Source organism: Capricornis sumatraensis, chromosome 17, assembly GCF_032405125.1.
Source record: "Capricornis sumatraensis isolate serow.1 chromosome 17, serow.2, whole genome shotgun sequence".
Classification (NCBI taxonomy): Eukaryota; Metazoa; Chordata; class Mammalia; order Artiodactyla; family Bovidae; genus Capricornis; species Capricornis sumatraensis.
Genome location: NC_091085.1, coordinates 42,392,380 through 42,417,002, shown reverse-complemented (window position 1 = coordinate 42,417,002; position 24,623 = coordinate 42,392,380). Strand labels below are relative to the sequence as shown.

Below are 24,623 nucleotides of genomic sequence, written 5' to 3'. Positions count from 1 at the left end.
ATACTGTCCTAAAAAATGTATTTTTAAAAAGACTAGAAGGCAGTAAAGCAGCAAATAAATAAAAGACACAGGACTTGGAAAATAAGTAATGAAATGGCAGACATAAATCCACTTATCAATAATTATTAAAACATTAAATTTGAATATTCTAAAACCTCGAAAATGACAGAATGATCTCAGTTTGTTTCTAAGGCAAACCACTCTACATCACAGTAATCCAAGTCTATGCCCCAACCACTAATGCTGAAGAAGCTGAAGTTGAATGTTTCTATGAAGACCTACAAAACCTTCTAGAACTAACACCAAGAAAAGATGTCCTTTTCATCATAGGGGATGAGAATGCAAAAGTAGGAACTCAGGAGATACCTGGAGTGACAGACATGTTTGGTCTTGGAGTATAAAATGAAGCAGGGCAAACACTAACAGAGTTTTCCCAAGAGAACACACTGGTCATAAAAAACACCCTCTTCCAATAACACAAGAGATGATTACACGTGTGGTCAATACTGAAATCAAATTGATTATATTCTTTGGAGCCAAAGATGGAGAAGCTCCACACAGTCAGCATATACAGGACCTAGAACTGACTGTGGCTCAGATTGTGAGCTCCTTATTGCAAAATTCAGACTCAAATTGAAAAAAGTAGGGAAAACCACTCAGTCATTAGGTATGACCTAAATCAAATACCTTATGATTATACATCAGGCTTCCCTGGTGCCTCAGATGTTAAAGCGTCTGCCTCCAATGCGGGAGACCCGGGTTCGACCCTGGGTTCGATCCCTGGGTTGGGAAGATCCCCTGGAGAAGGAAATGGCAACCCACTCCAGTATTCTTGCCTGGAGAATCCCATGGTCGGAGGAGCCTGGTAGGCTACAGTCCATGGGGTTGCAAAGAGTCGGACACGACTGAGCGACTTCACTTTCACTTATGATTATACAGTGGAAGTGACTGATTCAAGGGATTAAATCTGACAGAGTGCCTAAAGAACTGTGGATGGATGTTCGTAACATTGTACAGGAGGCAGTGACCAAAACCATCCCAAAGGAAAAGAACTGCAAGAAAGTGAAGTTATCTAATGAGGCTTAACAAACAGCTGAGGAAAGAAGACAAGTGAAAGGCAAGGGAGAAAGGGAACGATATACCTAGCTGAGTGCAGAGTTCCAGAGAATAGCAAGGAGAGATAAGAAAGACTTCTTCGGTGAACAATGCAAGAAAAAAAAAAGGAAACAATAGAATTTGAAAGACTAGAGATCTCTTCAAGAAAATTTTAGATACTAAGGGAACATCTCATGCAAGGATGGACACAATAAAGGACAGAAATGGGAAAGATCTAAGAGAAGCAGAAGAGATTAAGAAGAGGTGGGAAAAATACACAGAAGAACTATATGAAAAAGGTCTGAATGACCCAGATAACCATGATAGTGTGGTCACTCTTCGAGGGCCAGACATTCTAGAGTGTGAATTCCGGGGCGGCGGGGGGGGGGGGGTGTCTTAGGAAGCATTATGATGAACAAAGCTAGTGGAGGTGATGGAATTCCAGCTGACTATTTCAAATCCTAAAATATGATGATGTTAAAGAAAAAGTAAAAGAATCCCAGAAAAACATCCACTTCTGCCTCATTGATTACACTAAAGCCTTTGACCGTGTGCATCACAACAAATTGGAAAATTCTTAAAGAGATGGCAGTACCAGACCATCTTACCCTCCTACTGAGAAATCTGTATGCAGGTCAAGAAACAGCAGTTAGAACTGGACATGGAACAATGGGTTGGTTCAAAATTGGGAAAGGAGTAGGTCAAGGCTGTATATTGCCACCCTGTTTATTTAACTGATACACAGACTACATCATGAGAAATGCCAGGCTGGATGACTTACCAGCTGGAATTAAGATTGCTGAGAGATAACTGCATATCAACAACCTCAGATATGCAGATGATACCAGTCTAATGGCAGAAAGTGAAAAGGAACTAAAGAGCCTCCTGATGTGGATGAAAGAGGAGAGTAAAAAAGCTGGCTTAAAAGTCAGCATTCAAAAAGCTAAGATCATGGCATCCGGTCCCATCTCTTCATGGTGAATAGATGGGGAAACAATGGAAACAGTGACAGGCTTTATTTTCTTGGGCTCCGAAATCACTGCAGATGGTGACTGCAGCCATGAAATTAAAAGACACTTGCTCCTTGGAAGAAAGGACAAACCTATATAACATAATACAAAGCAGAGACATCACTTTGCTGAGAAAATTCTATATAGTCAAAACTGTGGTTTTTCCAGTAGTCATGTATGGATATGAGAGCTGGACATAAGGCTGAGCACTGAAGAATTGATGCTTTTAATCTGTGATGTTAGAAACTCTTGAGAGTCTCTTGGATTGCAAGGAAATCAAACCAGTCAGTCCTGAAGGAAATCAACCCTGAATATTCATTAGAAAGACTGATGCTGAGGCTGAAGCTCCAATCCCTTGGCCATCTGATACGAAGAGCTGACTCACTGGAAAAGACCCTGTTGCTGGGAAAGATGGAGGGCAGGAGGAGAACGGGGTGCCAGAGGATGAGATTGTTGGACGGCATCACGGACTCGATGGACATGAATTTGAGCAAGCTCCATGAGATATTGAAGGACAGGGAAGTCTGGCAGTGCTTCAGTTCATGGGGTTGTAAAGAACTGGACACGATTTAGGCACTGAACAACAACAAAATGTCCTAGAAAAGACAGAGATTGTCATATCAGGCAAAATGCAAAATCCAGCTATATGGTCTCTGCAAGAGACATGTTACATTAAAAAATACAAGTAGATTGAAAATAAAGGATGAAAAAATGACATACCATGCAAACAATAGCAATAAATTAGCTGGAGTGTGTATATTAATGTCAAACACACATCAAGATGAAAAATAATACGAGAAACAGAGAAACGTTTTAGTGGTAAAAATACACTATTGTTTTTCCAAATGTTGTTCATAAACAACAGGTAGATATTGCTATATGGGTAAAACAGTGGAACTTCAAATGTATAAGCAAAACCTGTTAGCATTTAAAGGTTAAATGGACAGTTCTGCAGTTATAGTTGGAGTGAAGTTGCTCAGTCGTGTCCGACTCGTTGTGATCCCATGGACTGTAGTCTACCAAGCTTCTGTGTCCATGGGATTTTCCAGGCAAGAGTACTGGAGTGGGTTGCCATTTCCTTCTCCAGGGGATCATTTCTGACCCAGGGATCAAACCCAGGTCTCCTACATTGCACGCAGACACTTTACCCTCTGCAGTTATAGTTGGAGGTTTTAGTTAATATTCTTGTCTTAGTAATTGATAGTACAACTAGAGAGAAAATCAGTAAGAATATAGAAGGCTTGAATAATACTGCAGTCCAACCAAACCAAACACTATTTTCCGCACAACAGCAGAATATACCTTCTTTTCAAATACACATGGAGCATTCTCCACTACAGACCATGTAGGCCATAAAGCAAGTTCCAATAAGTTTAAAAGTGTTGAAATCATAAAATGTATGCTGTAACTACTGTACAATTAAATTAGAAATCAACAAGGATAAAAATGAATATAAGAAGGGTTTAGAAATACATAGCCTTAAGTGCTTATATTAGAAAGGAAGAGAACCATAAAAATCAGTTATTTAAGCTTCTACCTAAAAGAAGTTAGAAGTTAGAAGAGTATATTTTTAAAAAAATAAGAGTGCTTGCTTTGACAACACATATACTAAAATTGAAATGATACAGAGAAGACTAACATACATGGCCCCTGTGTAAGGATGACATGCTAATTCATGAAGTGTTAAGTATTTTAAAAAGAGATGAAATAATATAGGATAGGTTGGAAGTTAGGTAAAAACAAAACAGGAAAATAAACAGAAAAATCAATGAACTCAAAAGTTGTTTCATTGAGAAAAATCAGCACAGTTGATAATCCTTAAGACTGAGAAATAAGAGATAGCATAAATGATCAAAATCTTGACGGAAAGAAGGGTCATCACTGAAGAGCCCAAAGAGCTAAAAAAATTATAAGGAAATATTACAAACAACTTTTGTCAACAGATTAGACAAGTTAGATGAAATGGGCACATTCCTAGAAAGACAAATTACAAAACTTGACTAAGAGAACATCTAAATTGAACTAATATAAAGAAATTCAATTATTAATTAAAATTCTTTAAAGAAAAGTGAAAGTGCAGTTATGAATTCACTTGTGAATTTTATCAAATGTAGAAGCAAAGATTAACATAAATCATACAAAAAGTATTTAACAGAGTAAAGGAGCAGCGAGTGCTTCCCAACTCATTTTATAAGGCAATTTTAAAAACCCTGATACCAGAAGTGGGCAGAAACATTATAAGTGAAAACTATAAATCAGAATCTCTTAGGAACATAAATGTAGAAATTCTTCATAAGATATTGACAAACCAAATCCAGCAACATACAGAAACGATTATATACAAAGGAGGTTTATTCCAGGAATGCAAGGGTGATTTAACACCAGAAAATCATTTGATATATTATGTGAATATTTTTAAATTCAAAACCTGTTTGTTTGTCTCAATAGATGTACATAATGCATTTGACAAAATTTGACACCTATTCACAGTAGAAACACTGAACAAATAAGAAATAGAACTTGCTCTACTAGATAAAGGCCATCAGTGAAAATCTGCAGTTTACATGACAATGCTGAAGGCTGAATACTCTTTCCCTTTGCCCCAAGAGTGCTCTCACCACTTCTAGTCAACATTGATCTGTAGGTTCTAGCCAATGCAGTAAGGCAAGAGAAAGAAAGAAAAGGCATCCAAACTGGAAAGGAAGTAGAAAAACTGTCCTTATTCCTAAATGATCTTGTATGTAAAATATCCTATGGAATCTACCAAAAACAAACAGCTATATCATGTGTGAATTTAGCACGCAGTATAAGAACAACATAGAAGAATAAATTGTATATCTATATGTTAAGAATGAACACTCTAAAATTAAACTGGAAAAAATAGTTTTTTCCATAAGAGAGTACAAAATATTAGGAATAAATTTAACAAAAGAACTATAAGACCTGTACATGAAAAATAATGAAACATTGCTGAGACAAACTTGTAAAGACCTAAATGAGAAATGTACCATTTCATAGATTGGAAAACTCTATTTTTAGAATGGCAGTTCTCTCCTGAATAATCTGTTGATTCGAGGCAAGCTCTTATCAAAATCTCAGTAAGCTTTTGTATAGAAGTTGACAAGCTGATTATAGAATTGATATATAAAGCCAAAGGACATAGAACCAAAACAATTTTTAAGCAAAATGGTAGAGTTAACCTACCTAGGTTCCACAATTTAACATAAAGCCACAGTAATCAAGAAAATGTATTGATTTAGCAATAGACATAAAGATCAATAAACAGAGTAAGAGGCCAGAGATAAACCCACACACTTACAATTAATTGATTTTGTGCAGAGGTGTCAAGGGAATTTAGTGGAAGAGAGGACGGTCTTTTTAACAAATGGTAATAGAACAGTTGGGTATTTGAGAACACATTAACCTAGACTTACATCAGTTATACAAAAACTATACAACTTGCAAAGAAAATGTGGGGAAATATTTTATTTTCTTGGGCTCCAAAATTACTCCAAAATGACTGCAACCATGAACTTATAAGTCACTTGCTCCATGGAAGGAAAGCTATGACAAACCTAGACAATGTGTTAAAAAGCAGAGATGTCACTTTGCCAACAGAGGTCCATATAGTCAAAGCTATGGTTTGTACATGTATAAACCATGTACAAACTACAGGTACATGTAGTAGTCATGTACAGCTGGGAGAGTTGGACCGTAAAGAAGGCTAGGCATCAAAGAATTGATGCTTTTAAATTGTGGTGCAGGAGAAGACTTTTGAGAGTCCCTTGGAGAGCAAGATCAAAACAGTCAATCCTAAAGGAAATCAACCCTGAATATTTATTAGATGGGCTGATGCTGAAGCCCCAATACTTTGGCCACCTGATGTGAAGAGCCGACTCATTGGAAAAGACTCTGATGCTGGGAAAGATTCAAAGCAAAAGGAGAGGGGAGCAGCAGAGGATGAAATGGTTAGATGGCATCACTGACTCAATGGACATAAGTTTGGGCAAACTTCGGAAGGTAGTAAAGGACAGAGGAGGCTGGCGTGCTGTTGTCCATGGGGTCACAAAGAGTCGGACACAACTTAGCAACTGAACAACAACAAAATTTGTCTTCCTGCATTGGCAAATTTTTCTTAGATATGGCATCAAACATGTAATCCATAAAAGAAAAAATTGATGGAGTCCAGAATTTAAAACTTGCATTTCAAAAGTCATCATTAAGAAAATGAAAATACAAGCCACAGAATGGAAGGAAATACTTAAAATCATACATTTGACAAAGGTCTTGGATCTAGAATAAAGAACTCTTACAAATCATTAAGTGGACAAACCATTCAACTTTTCCAAGTGGCAAAGAATATATGTGAATGGCTAATACACATATAAAGGTGCTCATCCTGATTAGTCATTAGAGAAATGCAAAACCAAACCACAGTGAGATACCACTTCACGCCTACTAAAATCCAAAAGTCTGGCTGTACTGCATGTTGTTGTGGAGAAACTAGAAACCTCTTTCACTGCTGATGGGAATGTAAAAGGTTTTAAAATACTTTGGAAAACAGTTTGGCAGTTTGTTTTGTATACTTACCATGTGATCCAGTACTCCCACTGAAAAGAGAAGCAAAAACTTATATCCACCAAAGACTGGTACATAAATGTTTACAGCATCATTATTTATAGTAGCCAAGCCCTGGAAACAACACAAATGTTCATCAACTGGTGACTGCATAAGCAGTGTGATCTATCTATTTGATGGAATACCAATCAGCAATAAAGAACAAACTGATGCATCAGACAACAGGAATGAATCTGAAAATGGTATGCTAATTTAAAGAAACCTGACACAGAAGAGTACATGCTGTGTTAATCACTCTCTATGGAATTTCTACGAAAAGCAAAATTCTGGAGACAAAGTAGATTCATAATTGCCTGAGACTGGGGCTTACAAGTACAGATTGACTGTATATGAGCACAGTGGAACTTTTTGCATGTAATGAAGTTATTTTAAAACTGGACTGTGATGGTTGCACACCTATATCAATTTCATAAAAATACCCACATCAAACTGAACACTTACATGTAGTGGGTAAATTTACCAATTGGTGAATTTACCAGTGAGTGAATTTATGGTATACAAATTATACCTAAATAAAGCTGGTTTTTCTTTTTTAAAGTTTATCAGTATGTTTATTTATTTAAAAAGTAAAAGGAAATAAGCCAAAATATTAGTTCTAGTTATCTATAGTTTGAGAATTATAAGTGAGTTTTTTTTACTTTTTGTATATTCTTTTTCAAGTTTTCTGTAATGAGTATCATTACTCTTTTAATTACAAATATTAAAAAAGAAGGAAAATTATCTTAGGAGTGTTGAGAAGGAGAATTTTTAGTTTCAGAAACACTACTGAAGGAAATGGAAATGCAGAAAGATTTTTTGTAATGTTTATGTTAAACTAAAGAAAGATGATTAAGGCTAATTAATTACTTTTCATAAGCCAAATTCTGCCTATATTCTATAATTTACTATTTTTTCTTTCTGTAGCGTATGTCTGGATCCTATCAAGAAGCTAAAACTTTGTTGAAATCCTACTTGCAGCAACATGGCTATGGCTCCTGGATTGTGAAATCTCCCTGTATAGAGCAATTTAGTATGTGAATTAAGCAATCCATTGTCATATTAAAATTCTTTTTTGTGTGTGCTTTGACTACTAAAAAAATTTTTTTTAATATTGGTGGTTTTCAGCTTTCAAAATCAGTCTTGCTATAGCAGTGTTCAGAGATTGCTGAAAATTCGTAAATATTTATGTCAATTTACGTTGAAACATTTGAACTTTTTTTTTAAATAATTACCTGCTTCATTATGTAGCTATTTTGTATTTTTTATAGACATTACAAAGCCATTACCATTTTGTAATTTAAAAGACAATTTCTTTTAATTTTGTACTTTAAAGTTACTTGTTCAGCAAAGATATTCACTGTGTCCTGGTGTCTCACTCAAAAATTTTTTTAATTAAAAATTGGAATCCAAGAATACAAATAGCAATTCTTACTCATTTGTTGATTAAAGCAACAGACATTTGAATGTCTAATATTTGCCAATAATCATAGTAAAAAATAGTAATTAAAACATCATTTCTCATGTCAGAAAAATTTATGAATTCAAATTGAACATAAAAATTCAGAGAAATGTTAACCATGTTGGGGGTACTTTGATAAGTTATTCTGATTAGTAAAGGATTATTATAAATGTTTTAAGATTACCTATTTTCAGGTCTCTGTAAAATCCGTTCAAATGTTATTCTTTATAATTTAGATTAGTAAGAATTTCTAATAATAGGTCAATAAAATATTGTTTAGCCTTATATTTGTTTATACAGCTAGATGAAAAGAGAAAGTTTAGTTACTCTTGGTTAGGATATATATATTTAGTAAAATTGAGTTTGTTCTCTTAAAATCTCTTCCTTAGATTAAATCACAGATGGATTAAACATTGACTCTCAAGACTTTGTTCCTCTTAGCTTGGATCTTTATTAAATTACTAGGTCTCACTCCAACTCTAGCCAAGATGAACTGTTATAATTTCTGATAAGATTAATGTAGGGTCTTTGTTGTTGTTGTTGTTTTTTAGTTTGGGGGTTTGTTTTTTGTCTATTCTAAAAGTATAATTGAGCTTAGTTGATGAACATTGAAGTCATCCTGGATGGAAAGACATACATGTCTTTCAGTAGACTAGATTCTATATTTATTAATAGGTTGAATCATGTGAAATTGCCATTTTGGGGGAGAGGGTAGGTAAATGATCAAATATTTGCAATTTTATGTCAGCATACATATATTATTATGAATAATAAGTTTAATTTCCATCAAATAGATGATATTTAGTAGGTTTTTTTTTTTCTGAATTGGTATTTCCTTGTTAAGTCTTTTCAGTTTCTTGTCTGGGTTGATTCCTTCCACAGCTAATTTACAGCCTTTATTTCTATTACTTTAACCTCTCTTTGATAGTAAATTTCCTGTGAATATACAGCATGTTTCATCTTTTCTTGGCTCTTCACATTTGTGGATATTTTGCTTTTGTCTAAATTAGGAAAAGCTCAAAATGGTTAACTTTTGCCTAAAAGTGAAAGATCATGTTAGACAATTTATTTCCTCGAGAAAAATTTTTAATTTTAAGGGTTAGGTAAAATATATACCCAGCTATTTTACAGACAGGATCCAGTAAGGACCACTGATTTCTTCAAGTGATCACTGAGTGTCTCTGTACATTCAGTTCAGTTCAGTCACTCAGTCATGTCCGACTCTTTGCGACCCCATGAATTGCAGCACGCCAGGCCTCCCTGTCCATCACCAACTCCCAGAATTCACTCAGACTCACATCCATCGAGTCAGTGATGCCATCCAGCCATCTCATCCTCTGTCGTCCCCTTCTCCTCCTGCCCCCAATCCCTCCCACCATCAGAGTCTTTTCCAATGAGTCAGTTCTTCTCATGGCCAAAGTACTGGAGTTTCAGCTTCAGCATCATTCCTTCCAAAGAAATCCCAGGGCTGATCTCCTTCAGAATGGACTGGTTGGATCTCCTTGCAGTCCAAGGGACCCTCCAGAGTCTTCTCCAACACCACAGTTCAAAAGCATCAATTCTTCGGCGCTCAGCCTTCTTCACAGTCCAACTCTCACATCCATACATGACCACTGGAAAAACCATAGCCTTGACTAGACGGACCTTAGTCGGCAAAGTAATGTCTCTGCTTTTAAATATGCTATCTAGGTCGGTCATAACTTTTCTTCCAAGGAGTAGGCGTCTTTTAATTTCATGGCTGCAATCACCATCTGCAGTGATTTTGAAGCCAAAAAAATAAAGTCTGACACTGTTTCCACTGTTTCCCCATCTATTTCCCATGAAGTGATGGGACAGGATGCCATGATCTTCGTCTTCTGAATGTTGAGCTTTAAGCCAAGTTTTCACTCTCCTCTTTCACTTTCATCAAGAGGCTTTTTAGTCCCTCTTCACTTTCTACCATAAGGGTGGTGTCATCTGCATATCTGAGGTGATTGATATTTCTCCCAGCAATCTTGTATTTCTTCCAGTCCAGTGTTTCTCATGATGTACTCTGCATATAAGTTAAATAAACGGTGACAATATCCAGCCTTGACGTACTCCTTTTCCTATTTGGAACCAGTCTGTTGTTCCATGTCCAGTTCTAACTTTTGCTTCCTGACCTGCATATAGATTTCTCAAGAGGCAGGTCAGGTGGTCTGTACATTATGTCTACTTAATTTATATATGGTATTTTGAAGTGGAGAAACATTGTATCTCAAGAGGGATAAGCTAGATAAAGAATAAAGGAGATGACATTTAGTAGAAGGCGGTCATTTAGCAGAAAGTGTAGGATACAGATGTGAAACCCAACATTGGCTGTTGTAACTCTGACAGTTATAAATTATTTAATCTTTTGTAGCTCAGGTTTTTTTCTTTGCAAGAGTGAAGTTGGTTCTAGTGGTTGTTATTCTTTGTTCAGGGATGGAAGCTTGATAGAAAGGGCTTCAGGGTTCATCAAAAGTGGAAATGCTTATTGTTTTTTCTCTGTAATATATATTGGGTTGTACAAAATGTTTTGCTTGAAGAAAAGCAAGCTTCTTTTCTAACATAAATCATAAGTAACATTTAGTTTATAAGCATTCTGAGCACAGTATTTAATTTGTAAGCACAATAAAATATTTGTGGCAGATATTTGTCAAAGATTTTTATTAAAAAGTTGATAATTATGAAATACATTTATGCAGCAGGAGCAGGATTAAGCTATTTTTCAATACAGAAAGAAAATTTTCTGCAAAATTCATTTGTTTTAAATGTTATGTTGGGAAAAGCAAAGCTAGACTTCTAAACCTCTACTTCTAAAGTTGCTCAAAACCCATTAAACTAATTGCATCTAAGTTAAAGTCCTCTTTTGAGCTCTAAGGTTCTGTTATCTGAGGCAAACATTGAAGGATGGGTAAAATTTAGAAGGCTGAAATTAAAGAGAGAGAATGCATTCCACTTGGAAATGATAAAGCAAAGATTAGAAGGGAAATGTTAACAGTGTTTGAGTCTAGAATTTAGAACACAGGATGGAAGATGTTGAGAGATGAATCTAGAAGATGTTCTCAGTTTGGTAGGCAGAGGGAGTTCGAGAAAGATTTCTTATAGGAAAGTGACCTACACTGAAACACAGTTTCACAACGTCTTCTTTGTTTGCTTATTATGGAAATTTTCAGAGATGCAAAAATAGAAAGTAGCAGCCATCACACCAGCTTATTAAAGCATGGCAATCTCATTCTATATGTACCTCCTAAAGATAGATTATGTTAGAATAGGTATCAGACATTCATCTGGAAATACTTTGATATGTATCTGTAAAATATGAACACTTTTTAATACACAATTCAATTAGTGTACCTTAAAAATTAATAGTAATTCTCCATCTCATACATGTTATATACATTGTTGGAATCAAAATTACATCCACGTATTGGAGTTTAAATTTTTGTTAAATATCTATTAATCTACACATTTCTTCTCATTTTTTTCTTTTAACTTAGTTCTTGAAAAAACTGGGTCCTTTGTAGAGTTTCTCACAATCTTGTTTTTGCTGCTTTTATCTCTATGATATCATTTAACATTTGTCTGTCCTCTGTACTTCCAGAAAACAGTAAGTTCAGGTTTAATTTTTTAGCAAAAATACTTCACAGGCAGTGTTGTGTGCTTTCTGTTAGAAAGCTCTCTGGGTTGTCTATCTTTTGTGATGTAGCCGTCATCGATGAGTCTTGTCTAAATCCATTATTTAATTAGGGATTGCAGATTATACTCAAATTCTCTCATTACCTGGAATGCTTTGACTTTAAAAATGTCCACTTCTCAGTTATTTGATTACTGAGGTATAGTTGGTACAGAAAAGAATGGATTATTTCTCTTTCTTTATGTTTTTTAACTAGTTAATTCTCTGTCATCCTTTAAAGTTGACCAAACAGTGCTTTTTAGCATCATTATGATTTTAAACATGTCTCCTAGTCTATCCACATTGTTGTAAATGGCATTTTCATTCTTTTTTATTGCTGAGTAGCATTCAGTTTTTTACTGCTGGGTAGTACTCAAATTGCCAACATCTGTTGGATCTTAGAAAAAAGCAAGAGAATTCCAGAAAAACATCAACTCCTGCTTTATTGACTATGCTAAAGCCTTTGACTGTGTGGATCACAACAAACTTTGAAAAATTCTTAAACAGATGGAAATACCAGACTACCTTACCTGCCTCCTGGGAAACCTGTATGCAGGTCAAGAAGCAACAGTTAGAACTGGACATGGAACAATAGACTGGTTCCTAACTGGGAAAGGAGTACAATAAGGCTGTATATTGTCACCCTGCTTAATTAATTTATATGAAGAATACATCATGAGAAATGCTGGACTGGATGAAACAAGTTGGACTCAAGATTGCTGGGAGAAATATCAATAACCTCAGATATGCAGATAACACTACCTTTTGGGCAGAAAGCAAAGAGGAACTGAAGAGCTTCTTGACGAAAGTGAAAGAGGAGAATGAAAAAGCTGGCTTAAAACTCAGCATTCAAAAAATGAAGATCATGGCATCCAGTCCATCACTTCATGGCAAATAGATCAGGAAACAATGGAAACAATGACAGGCTTCATGTTCTTGGGCTCCAAAATCACTGTAGATTTTTGGCTACAGCCATGATATTAAAGGGCACTTGCTCCTTGGAAGAAGAGCTATGACAAATAGCATATTAAAAAGCAGAGACATTGTTGCTGACAAAGGTCCATCTAGTCAAAGCTATGGTTTTTCCAGTAGTCATGCATGGATGTGAGAGTTGGACCATAAGGAAAACAGCACCAAAGAGTTGATCCTTTTGAACTGTGGTGCTGAAGAAAACACTTCCACAGTCCCTTAGACTGCAAGGAGATCAAACCAGTCAATTCTAAAGGAAATCAGTCCTGAATATTCATTGGAAGGACTGGTGCTGAAGCTGAAACTCCAATACTTTGGCCACCTGATGTGAAGAACTTACTCCTTAGAAAAGACCCTGATGCTGGGAAGGAATGAAGGAAGGAGAAGGGGACGACAGAGGATGAGATGGTTGGAGAGCATCACCAGTTCGATGAACATGAATTTGAGCAAGCTCCAGGAGTTGTTGATGGACAGGGAAGCCTGGTGTGCTGCAGTCCACGGAGTCACAAAGAGTCAGACATGATCGTGTGACTAAACTGAACTGATTCTACTGGGGCTTCTCTGGTGGCTCAGATGGTAAAGAATCTGCCTGCATTGCAGGAGACCTGGGTTCGATTCCTGGGTCAGGAAGATCCCCTGGAAATAGGAATGGCTACCCACTCCAGTATTCTTGCCCGGAGAATTTCATGGATGGAGAAGCCTAGTGATGGGGGTCACAAAGAGTATTCTATTTGTGTGTGTGTGTGTGTGTACACTTCACATCTTTTTTATCCATTCATCTGTCGATTGACATTTAGGTTGATTCCATATCTTGACAATTATATATAATGCTGCTATGAATACTGGGGTACATGCTTCCATACTTTTTTCCCAGTGGCTGCACCAGTTTGCATTCCTACCAATGGTGTATGGGAGTTCCCTTTTCTCCGCATCCTAACCACTGTTTATTATCTGTGTGCTTTTTAAAAAATACTTCTTTATTTATTTGGCTGCACTGGGTCTCTGTTACTCTGCGAAAGCTTTCTCCAGTTGTGACAAGCAAGGCCTACTCTTTGCTGCAGTGCACGGGCTTCTCCTTGTGATGGCTTCTCTTGTTGTGGAACATGAGCCCTAGGGTGCATGGGCTTCAGTAGCTGTGAAGCATGGACTTAGCTGCCCCACAGCATGTGAGATAGTCCCAGATGGAACCTGTGTCCCCTGCACTGGCAGGTGGATTCTTAACCACTGGACCACCAGGGAAGGTCCCTATTTGTGTGGTTTTTGGTGATAGCCATTTTGACAGGTGTGAAGTGACAGTACATTGTCATTTTGATTTGCATTTTTCAGATGGCTAGCGATGTTGAGCAACTGTTCATATGCCTGTTGGCCATCTGTATATCTTCTTTGGAGAAATACCTATTCAGGTCTTCTGCCCGTTTTTTGATCAGGTTGTTGTTTTGATGTTGAGTTGTAAAGAGTTTGTTTATTTTACATATTAACCTCTATGGGTCATACTATTTGCAAATATTTCCCCCCACTCATCAGTGTCTTATAGCTTACCACATACAGGTCTTCTTCCTCCTTAGGTAGGTTTATTCCTTGGTATTTTACTCTTTTTTATATGATAAGTGGTATTATTTCCTTAGTTTCTGTTTCTTATTTGTGTGTAGAAATATAACCAATTTCTGTATATTAATTTTGTATCCTGCAACTTGATCAAATTCGTTGATGAGCTCTAGTTGTTTTCTAATGGCGTCTTTAGGATTTTTGATGTACTATATAGTATCATCAAGGCTGTATATTGTCACCCTGCTTATTTAGCTTATATGCAGAGTATATCATGAGAAATGCTGGACTGGAAGAAGCACAAGCTGGAATCAAGATTGCCGGGAGAAATATCAATCACCTCAGATATGCAGATGACACCACCCTTATGGCAGAAAGTGAAGAGGAACTAAAAAGCCTCTTGATGAAAGTGAAAGAGGAGAGCGAAAAAGTTGGCTTAAAGCTCAACATTCAGAAGACGAAGATCATGGCATCTGGTCCCATCACTTCATGGGAAATAGATGGGGAAACAGTGGAAACAGTGTCAGACTTTATTTTTCTGGGCTCCAAAATCACTGCAGATGGTGACTGCAGCCATGAAATTAAAAGACGCTACTCCTTGGAAGAAAAGTTATGACCAACCTAGATAGTATATTCAAAAGCAGAGACATTACTTTCCCGACTAAGGTCCGTCTAGTCAAGGCTATGGTTTTTCCTGTGGTCATGTATGGATGTGAGAGTTGGACTGTGAAGAAGGCTGAGTGCCGAAGAATTGATGCTTTTGAACTGTGGTGTTGGAGAAGACTCTGGAGAGTCCCTTGGACTGCAAGGAGATCCAACCAGTCCATTCTGAAGATCAGCCCTGGGATTTCTTTGGAAGGAATGATGCTAAAGCTGAAGCTCCAGTATTTTGGCCACCTCATGCGAAGAGTTGACTCATTGGAAAAGACTCTGATGCTGGGAGGGATTGGGGGCAGGAGGGGAAGGGGACGACCGAGGATAAGATGGTTGGATGGCATCACGGACTTGATGGACATGAGTCTGAGTGAACTCCAGGAGTTGGTGATGAACAGGGAGGCCTGGCGTGCTGCAATTCATGGGGTCGCAAAGATTCGGACATAACTGAGTGACTGAACTGAACTGAATCATGTTATCTTCAGACAGTGACAGTTTTACTTCTGCCTTTCTAATTTGGGTAATTTTTATTTCTTTTCTGATTATTGTGGCTATGATTTCTGATACGATATTGATAAATGGGGCAGGAATGGGCATGCATGTCTTGTTCCTAATCTTAGAGGAAACGCTTTCAGCTTTTCACCGTTGATACTGATGTTGGCTATCAGTTTGTTTTATATGGGGTTTATTATGTTGAAGTAGTGCCTTTTATAACCATTTTGTTGAGAAAACATTATAAATGTATGCTGAGTTTTGTCATAAGAGATTTTTGCAGTACTTAGATAGATGATCATATGATTTTTATTCTTCATTTTACTAATATAGTGCATCACATTGTTTGATTTGTTGTTATTGAACCATCTTTGCATCCTGGTAAAATTCTGTTTGATCAAGGTGGTATGATCTTTCTAAAGTGCTTATGGATTCAGTTTGCTAATATTTTGCTGAGAATCTATGTTTATCAATGATATTGGCCTATAATTTTCTTTTATTGTAATATCTTTGATTTTGGTATCAGGGTGATGCTGATCTCCTAGAAAGAGTTAGCAAGTGTTCTTTCCTCTCCTGTTTTTTGAAATAGTTTGAGAAGGATAGGTGTTATCCCCTCTCTGAATATTTGGTAGAAGTTAACTGAAGCCATCTGGGTCTGAACTTTTACTTATTGGAGTTTTTAAATTGCTGATTCAGTTTCAGTATGGTAATCATTCTGTTCATATTTTCTGTTTCTTCCTGATTCCGTTCTGGAAGATTGTAACTTTCTAAGAAATTCCCCATTTCTTACAGCTGTCCATTTTGTTAGCATTTGGTTATTCCTGGTAGTCTTTTATGATCTTTCGTATTTCTGAGGTATTGGTTGTAACTTTCCCTTTTTCATTTATGATTTTATTGATTTGGGTTCTCTCCCCCTTTTTTCTTGGTAAGTCTGGCTAAAGGTTTATCAATTTTATTTATCTTTTCAAAGCACCAGCTTTTAGTTTCATTGAACTTTTATTTTCTAGTCTCTGTTTTTATTTCTGCTCTGAACTCTGTGACTTCTTTCCTTCTACTGATTTTGGGTTTTGTTTTTTCTTCTTTTCCTTTAAGTTTAAGGTTATGTTGTTGATTTGAGATTTTTGTTGTTCCCTGAGGTAAGCTTGTATCACTAAACTTCCCTCTTAAAACTGTTTAGGCTGTCTCCCATGAGTTTTGGATCATCATGTTTTGCGGGGGACGGCCCGTGAAGGGTTAAGTCCTGGGAGCTGCTCCGCAGGTATGCAGAGCCTTAGGCGTTGTCCTAAGCTCCCTGTCCCGCCACCCTCAAGAATTCTTGTAGCCCTTAAGGCTCCAGGTCGTCTTGCTCCAGGATGTCTTGTTCCTGCAACATGTCCTAGAAGATAGATTATCTTATACACGTATCATAAAAGATAGATTATCTTATTGAATTATGTACACAATGGTAGGGGTCTGGTGATTGTATTTTGAGATTAAAGAATAACCTTGTACATGTCTTAAGTCACGTACTTTACCCTATAAATACCGTGGCCTAATAAAGGAAGGCATCAGACATAGTGGGTCTGATCCTCTCAACCCCATCTTTTGTCTCTCTTATTTTTCCACGCAGGGACGCTCCGTTCTCTCCCTTTGCAGGTGCGACTCTTGCTTGTGCTGGCCGCGGCAGTTTTTGTTTTCATTTGTTTCTAGGTATTTTTTAATTTCCTCTTTGATTTCTTCAATGATCCATTGGTCATTTAGTAGCATATTGTTTAGCCTCCATGTCTTTTGTGTTTTTTCAGTTTTTTTTTTTTCACTTGTAGTTGATTTCTAGTTTCATAGCATTATAGTCAGAAAAGATGCTTGATATGATGTCAGTTTTCTTAAATTTACCTATGCTGCTTTTGCAGCTTAGTATGTGATCTCTCCTGGAGAATGTTCCATATGCACTTTAAATTTGTATTCTGTTGCTTTTGGATGGAATGTTCTTTTTATATCTAATGTTCATTTGGTCTGATGTGTCGTTTAAGGACAGAGTTTACTTATTGATTTTCTATCTGGATGATCTGTCCATTGATGTAAGTGGGGTGTTGAAGTCTCCTACTATTACTATGTTCCTGTCAATTTTTTTCCCTTGTACTTGTTCGTATTTGCTTTATGTATTTAGGTGCTCCTATGTTGAGTGCGTATATATTTACAATTTTTATATCATCTTCTTGGATTGATCCTTTGATCATTATGTAATGTCCTTCTTTGTCTCTTGTAATAGTCTTTATTGTAAAGACTGACTTTATTGTAAAAAAACTGACTTTATTGTAAGGTCAGTTTTGTCTGATATAAGTATTGCCACCCTGTATTATTCCCTAAGTATTGTAAAGACTGACTTTATTGTAAAAAAACTGACTTTATTGTAAAGTCAGTTTTGTCTGATATAAGTATTGCCACCCTGTATTATTCCCTAAGTATTTCTTTTGATTATCATTTGCATAGAATAATACCTTTTTCCATTGCCTCACTCTCAGTCCATCTGTGTCTTTAGATCAGAAGTGAGTCTTTCATAAGCAACATATAAATGGGTCTTGTTTGGTTTTGTTTTGTTTTTATCCGTTCAGTCACTCTTTTTTGGGGTGTGTATGGGATACTTAGCAGCATGTGGGATCTTAATTCCCTGATCAATGATTGAACCTATGCCGCCGGCATTGGAAGTACAGAATCAACCACAGGACAAGGGAAGTCACAGCCACTCTGTCTCTTGATTGAGCATTTAGCCTATTTACATTTAAGGTAATTGTTTCCCTGGTGGCTCAGGTGGTACAGACTCTGCCTGCAATGCAGGAGACCCGGGTTCAATCCCTGGGTCAGGAAGATCCCCCTGGAGAAGGGAGTAACTACCTATTCTAGTATTCTTACCTGGAGAGTTCCATCGACAGAGGAGCCTGGCTGGCTACAGTCCATGGAGTCACAGAGTCAGACAAGACTGAGAAACTAACACTTCACTTCATGCCATTATTTTAGTTGTTTGTGGTCTTTTCTTTTTCCTTTTTTTTTTTTCATGCTCGTGATTTGATGACTATCTTTAGTATTATTTTTGAATTCCTTTTCCTTTTTGTGTGTGTATCTATTATAGATTTTTGGTTTATGATTACCATGAAGTTTTTATATAGCAGTTTCATGTACATGTATATGATGATTTTAAGTTGCTGGTCTCTTAATTTTAAATGCGCTTTAGTAGCCCTGCATTTGTACTCAACTCCCATTATGATTACTGTATTTATATCATATTTTACTTCTAATTGTTTTGTGTATCCTTTAGCTGCTTATTGTGAATGTATATGATTTTACTATTTTTGTCTTTTAACCCGTCTACTACCTTTGTGTGTGTGATTTCCTAGATTTACTGTATGTTTGCCTTTACTGATGAGTTTTATTGTTTCTTAATGTTCATGCTTCTAGCTCTCCTTTTCCTTTTCACTTAGAGAAATTCCTTTAACAATTCTTGTAAAGCTGGATTGGTGGTAGTGAATTCTTTTACCTCTTTCTTATCTGTTAAACTTTTGATATCTCCATTACATGTGGGTAAGAGCTTTGCCAGGTAGTTTTCTTGGTTGTAGGTTCTGTCCTTTTATCACTAAGCATATTGTGCCAATCCCTTCCAACCTGCAGGGTTTCTGCTAAAAAGTCAGCTGATAGCCTTATGGAAATTCCCTTATATGTTATTTGTTGCTTTTCCCTTGATGCTTTTAATCTTTATTTTTTAATGACAGAATATGTCTTGGTGTGTTAATCTTTGGGTTATTCCTGTGTGGGGTCGACACCATGCTTTCTGGACTTGGATGTCTGTTACCTTTCCCAGATTAGGGAGTTTTCAACTATTATGTCTTTATATACATGTTCTCAGCTTTGTTCTCTCTTTTTTCTTCTTTTGGGACCCCTGTAATGTGAATATTAGTGTGCTTGATGTTGTCCCAGAGGTCTCTTAAGATGTCCTTATCTTTTTCCTTCTATTTTCTTTTTTCTATTCAATATCAAATCGATCAGTGATTTCTTACTGCTGTCTTCTAGCTTGCTGATCTGTTCCTCTGTATCATTAATCTACTATTGATTCTTTCTAGTGTATTTTTCATATCAGTTGTTATATTATTCTCTTTTTGATGCTTCTTTATATTTTCTAACTCTTTAAAAACTAACTTCTTGCTCTACATATCCATTCTTCTCCCAAGTTCTTTGATCATCTTTATGATCACTACCCTGAGTTAGGTTGCCTAACTCCACTTCACTTGGTTCTTCTTCTAGGGCTTTATCTTGTTCCTTCATCTGGAACATCTTCCTCTGTCACCTCATTTTGTATAAAAGAAAAACTTAGGTATCTGTTAGGTTAGTTATGTTTCCTGACTTCGGAGAAGTTGCCTCCTATACATCCCAGCAGCACACCACCTCTCATCATCTGAACTATGTCTTCCCTCTGAGGGCTGCAGGGCCCTTCTGTTGTGGTGGACTGACTATGTGGGTAGTCTTGTAGGTTTAATTGATCACTAGCCCAGTTGATTGCCAGGTCAGGCCTTGTACACAGGCTGCTGGCTTCTGGTTGGTGGGGCTGGGTCACATGGTGGCTGACTCCAGAACCCCAGGGGGCCTTGGGGCTAGTACTGGCTCCCTGGTGGGCAGAGACAGGGTCCAGAAAACCCCGCTAGTGAAGGACTAACTGACATGCAAAGCTAGGTCCTGGAGTCTGGTTGCAGGACCTAGGGGTCCCAGTACAGGTATTAGATTGTTGTTGTTGGGGTAACTGGTTCCTAACTCAGTTTGTCTTAAGTTGTAGAAGATCTTTTCTGGTGGGTTCCAGTCTTTTTCATCAATGATTGCTGTGTAAATAGTTATGATTTTGGTGTGCTCATGAGAGGAGTTGAGCTCACGTCCAGAGACAGCTGAAGCCTGGACAGTGGACTCTGTCCTTAGTCCGCCCATTACTTACCCTCATGTTCAGTAACACCAGTTTTTTTTATCTGTGCTATGATATGAAAAAGTTAAAAAGCAGTATTCTAAACATTTTAATTTAAAAAGTGTATTGATCATATATTAAGTCATTGCCTATTAAGGTAGAACAGACATTTAATTATATGTTACAGAAACTTACAATTTTTTAGTTGGGAAGTATTTTTAGATAATTATATTTCATTTTGCACATGAGGTAAAGTGAGCATTATTTTAAGAAAACCTTAGATGAAATTTGTGAAAAATAATTTTAGGATAATATGTACATGTAATAGGTAATAAATACTTTAAACATATTGATGGGGACTGGATATGAATGTTGTCCAGCTTCACTTCATAGTAACAGTTAATGAAGGATCACTGTGACTTTCAAATGCAAGTTTATTTTCTTTGAGAATGAGCTGAAATTGATGGTTCCTAGATAAGATGACTATTCTTTGATGTGAGAAAGGAGAAAGAATATTGTTAAGTAAACAGGAAGCATGAGAATTTCCTCTTTAGAAATCTTTTGACCTTGATACCATACTATAAATTAAGTTGATTTAAAGTACACGTTTCTAGTCTGTCACTTCTTGTGTTATAATAGATGTCAAAAATATTTTTGTTTAGTTTAATAGCTTTAGTAGTACCAAAAAAGCATCCTGACTACCAGAACAGTATTTGTTTCTACAAATAACATGCATATTTCTGTTGATAAAAATTCTGCTGAGCCTGAAATCCCTTTCTTTATGGTATTTTAAATCTGGATTATTTTCTAAGCTATAATTTATATTGTTACATGACGGTAGAGCTTAAAAAGGTGTACTACTTCTAGAAAGTTGATATTGCCATTTAAGATCTTTGAATTACTTTGAGTTGTAGTTTAAATTACACTGCATATATTAATATGTAATGTTTGTTAGTTTTGATCATCCAAGAAGCCTTTTTTAATACATCCCAGTAAATGGGGGTATACCAAGATTGGGTGTCCCAAAGTGGGAGATCTAGGGCATAGAATCTACGCTGATTGGAATCCAAACCCTCAAGCAGCAGCAGTTAAAGTATACAAATATATATAGTTCTGTGGCACCCTAAGCCCTGCTGACCTCCCAGGGCCAGACAATCTGGAGATGTCCCCTGGGCAGCATTAATAAAAACCAGGGCTCCAGATGAGTATATAAGCTCCTATCTGGGGAGATACCGTTGAACTGCAGCAGGGCCATGGGAGAGTACAAAGGTGAATTTCTCTGACCTTTGTTTCCTGAGAGCACCTTCATATCCTGTTGGTCAGTGGTCCCCATCCTTTTTGACACCAGGAACTGGTTTCATGAAATACACTTTTTCCATGGATGGTGGTGGTGGGGTGAGGGATGGTTCAGGCAGTAAGCAGATGGTTCAGGCCATAATGTGAGTTCAGTTCAGTTCAGTCGCTCAGTCGTGTCCTACTCTTTGCGTCCCTATGGGCCGCAGCACACCAGGCCTCCCTATCCATCACCAATTCCCAGAGCTTACCCAAACTCATGTCCATTGAGTTGGTGATGCCATCCAACCATCTCATCCTCTGTCATCCGCTTTTCCTCCTACCTTCCATCTTTCCCCGCGGCAGGGTCTTTTCAAATGAGTCAGCTCTTCGCATCAAGTGACCAAAGTATTGGAGTTTCAGCTTCACCATCAGTCCTTCCAGTAGTGTGAGTGATGGGGAGCAAAAGATGAAGCTTCAATCTCCCGCCACTCACCTCCTGCTATGCAACCCAGTTCCTAACAGGCTGTAGCAGGTGTGGCAGAAGTGGGTGTTAGGGACCCCTGCTAGATGTGTGCCAAACCCAAAGCCTACCCCTAAGGCCAAAAGTCCAGGACTAGCAAGTACGCATCTTTCACAGGAAGTCTGGGGGTATATTTCAGTCTTCTGTCTGTGTAGTGCCTTGGCAGTGGGCTGCTATGAATTGTCTCTCCGATGTTACAGTCCTGTGGTACCCAAGAGTGCAAGCCTCCCTCCAGTCTCACCCCACTCCCACATTCAGACAATCAAGGGTGGCAGCTGCAAAAACCAGAGCATTAGAGAAGGGTATGAGCTCCCTTCTATAAGATATGAGTGAGTTCAATTGAGGCAGAGGGAGAGCATGAAGATTGCATCCATTGGCATTCCCTGAGAGCACCTCTGTAGATCCCTATAAGTGTGTCAAACCAGAAGCCTTCTCCTGAGACCAAAGCTCATGGACAAGGAAATGGGCCTCTTTGTCAGAAAGACTGAGGATTTATTTCAGTCTGAAACATGTCCAGTGCCCTGTGTGATAGACTTCGAAGAACTCTCTCTCTGATTGGTACAGTCCCATAAGACCCAGGAAAGCAGACCCCTAGTCTCTAGAGATAGGTGGTCAAAGGGTATCCCTGTGTGGGAGCCATGAAAATTGGGTCACCAGATATAAAAATCCCAGGGCAGCAGGTGTATGTGGAATCTCCCCTCCAGGAGATACTGGCATTCTGAAGCACAGCAGAGGGAGGGTGAGTGGTGTCCTTTGGCTTTAGCAAATCAGAATGGAAGCAGGAAAATGGTTCCCACCAGCCTCTGTTCCTGGAAAGTATCTTAACAGGCCCCTCCTCCTCAGACCAGTGCTTTAAAATTAGGACATGAATCTCATTTATGTAGAGTCTAGACACTTTGCAAATGACTGTTTCTGCACTGGGCCTTGGAGCAGGTGAATCTGTACAGAAGCCCACATTTTGCCACAGCTCTAGTCTCATGGGTACAAACACCATTGTTTTCAAATGTCTGAAGGACTGTTTCAGATATTCAAAGAACTCAAAACCCTAGTGCTGGTCTTAAAAGTTGCAGCATCCAGTGTGGGGTATGAACCCTCTACTCCTCAGTGAGAAGCTCCAGGTTTTTTAGTTCCCTCCTGGTTGTTGATCACCTCACAATGGATGGGAGCTGTGATAAAAATATGTCTTTATTTTTCCTACCCACTTTGATGTGACATGCCTCTCATTTATCTAATGTGAAGGGCAAAATGGTTTGCTGATTTTTAGTTTTGTTTCCAGAGGAAATTTTTCTGTTATAGCTGTAGATTAGGACTGTCCATGGGAGAAGATAAGTTCAGGAATTTCCTGCATCGCCATCTTGAAGATGCATTTCTCCATCTTTTTTCAAATTCTTCCTGTCAGTGCACAAATTGTGGGTATCAGTTTCTCCACATTCTGTCAATACTTCTTATTTTCCCTTTTTTCAGACATAATGCTTAAGGATTTTAAAAATATATATGTATCCAGTTAGTCTAGTAGCATTTATTGAAGACTATTCTTTCCCCACTGAATTAAGTTGTACATTTGATATAACCTTATAGATATTGGTATTATTCTTTTCTGCTGCTCTGTCCTTATGTCAGTTCAGTTCAGTCGCTCAGTCGTGTCTGACTCTTTGCGACCCCATGAATTGCAGCATGCCAGGCCTCCCTGTCCATCACCAGCTCCCAGAGTTCACTCAGACTCACATCCATCGAGTCAGTGATGCCATCTAGCCTTATGTCAACTATGCTTAATTATTATGAGCTTTTCAATATCTTGTTATTTGGTAATACGAGCCCTCGAGCTTTGGTTTTCTTCAAGAATGCCTTGGCTATTTTACACTCTTTGTATTTCCATATAAATTTAAGCTTTACTTTTTTGGTTTCATACCATCTCCTCCACCACAAACATATTGCACTAACTCTGAAGATCAAATTAGGAAGAACTAATAGTCTTAAATTCATGAACATGGTAGATCCTTTCATTTATCTAAGTCTTAATTTCTCGTATTTCTTTTCAAGATAGATATATATGTATATTTTGTAACATTTATTCTCAGTCATTTGATATGTTTGTTGCTATTGCAAATGGCACTGTTTTAAAATATTCTCTGATTCTGGCATATAACACTACAGTTGACATTTTTGTATACTTAGTTTGTTACGAGTAATCTTACTATGTTCACCCATTAATTCTAATATTTGTAGTTTAAGATCCTTTCAGACATTCTATTTTTACAATCTCATCTATGAAAAAATAATAATTTTACTTCTTCCTCTCTTTTACTTCTCTTCCTTGTCTTACTACATTTGTTAGAACCTCCATTATACCATTTGGAGAAGACAGTGGTAACCCACTGCAGTACTCTTGCCTG

The 24,623-nt window shown here is 37.4% G+C and overlaps 1 protein-coding gene and 1 non-coding gene across 3 annotated transcripts in view; both read left to right on the top strand.

Annotated features, from left to right (window-relative positions):
* ADAD1 (adenosine deaminase domain containing 1) overlaps positions 1-7,760 on the top strand; it is a 44,752-nt gene extending 36,992 nt beyond the window's left edge. For both annotated transcript variants that reach the window (XM_068990052.1, XM_068990051.1), the window contains exon 11: positions 7,647-7,760. In XM_068990052.1, coding sequence (XP_068846153.1) covers positions 7,647-7,760 — 114 coding nt within the window. The remainder of the gene's footprint in view (positions 1-7,646) is intronic.
* Positions 3,690-3,800, top strand: LOC138094214 (U6 spliceosomal RNA). Its single transcript, XR_011146243.1, has one exon. It is a non-coding gene; the product is annotated as a U6 spliceosomal RNA (small nuclear RNA).
* Positions 7,761-24,623: the final 16,863 nt, after the last annotated feature.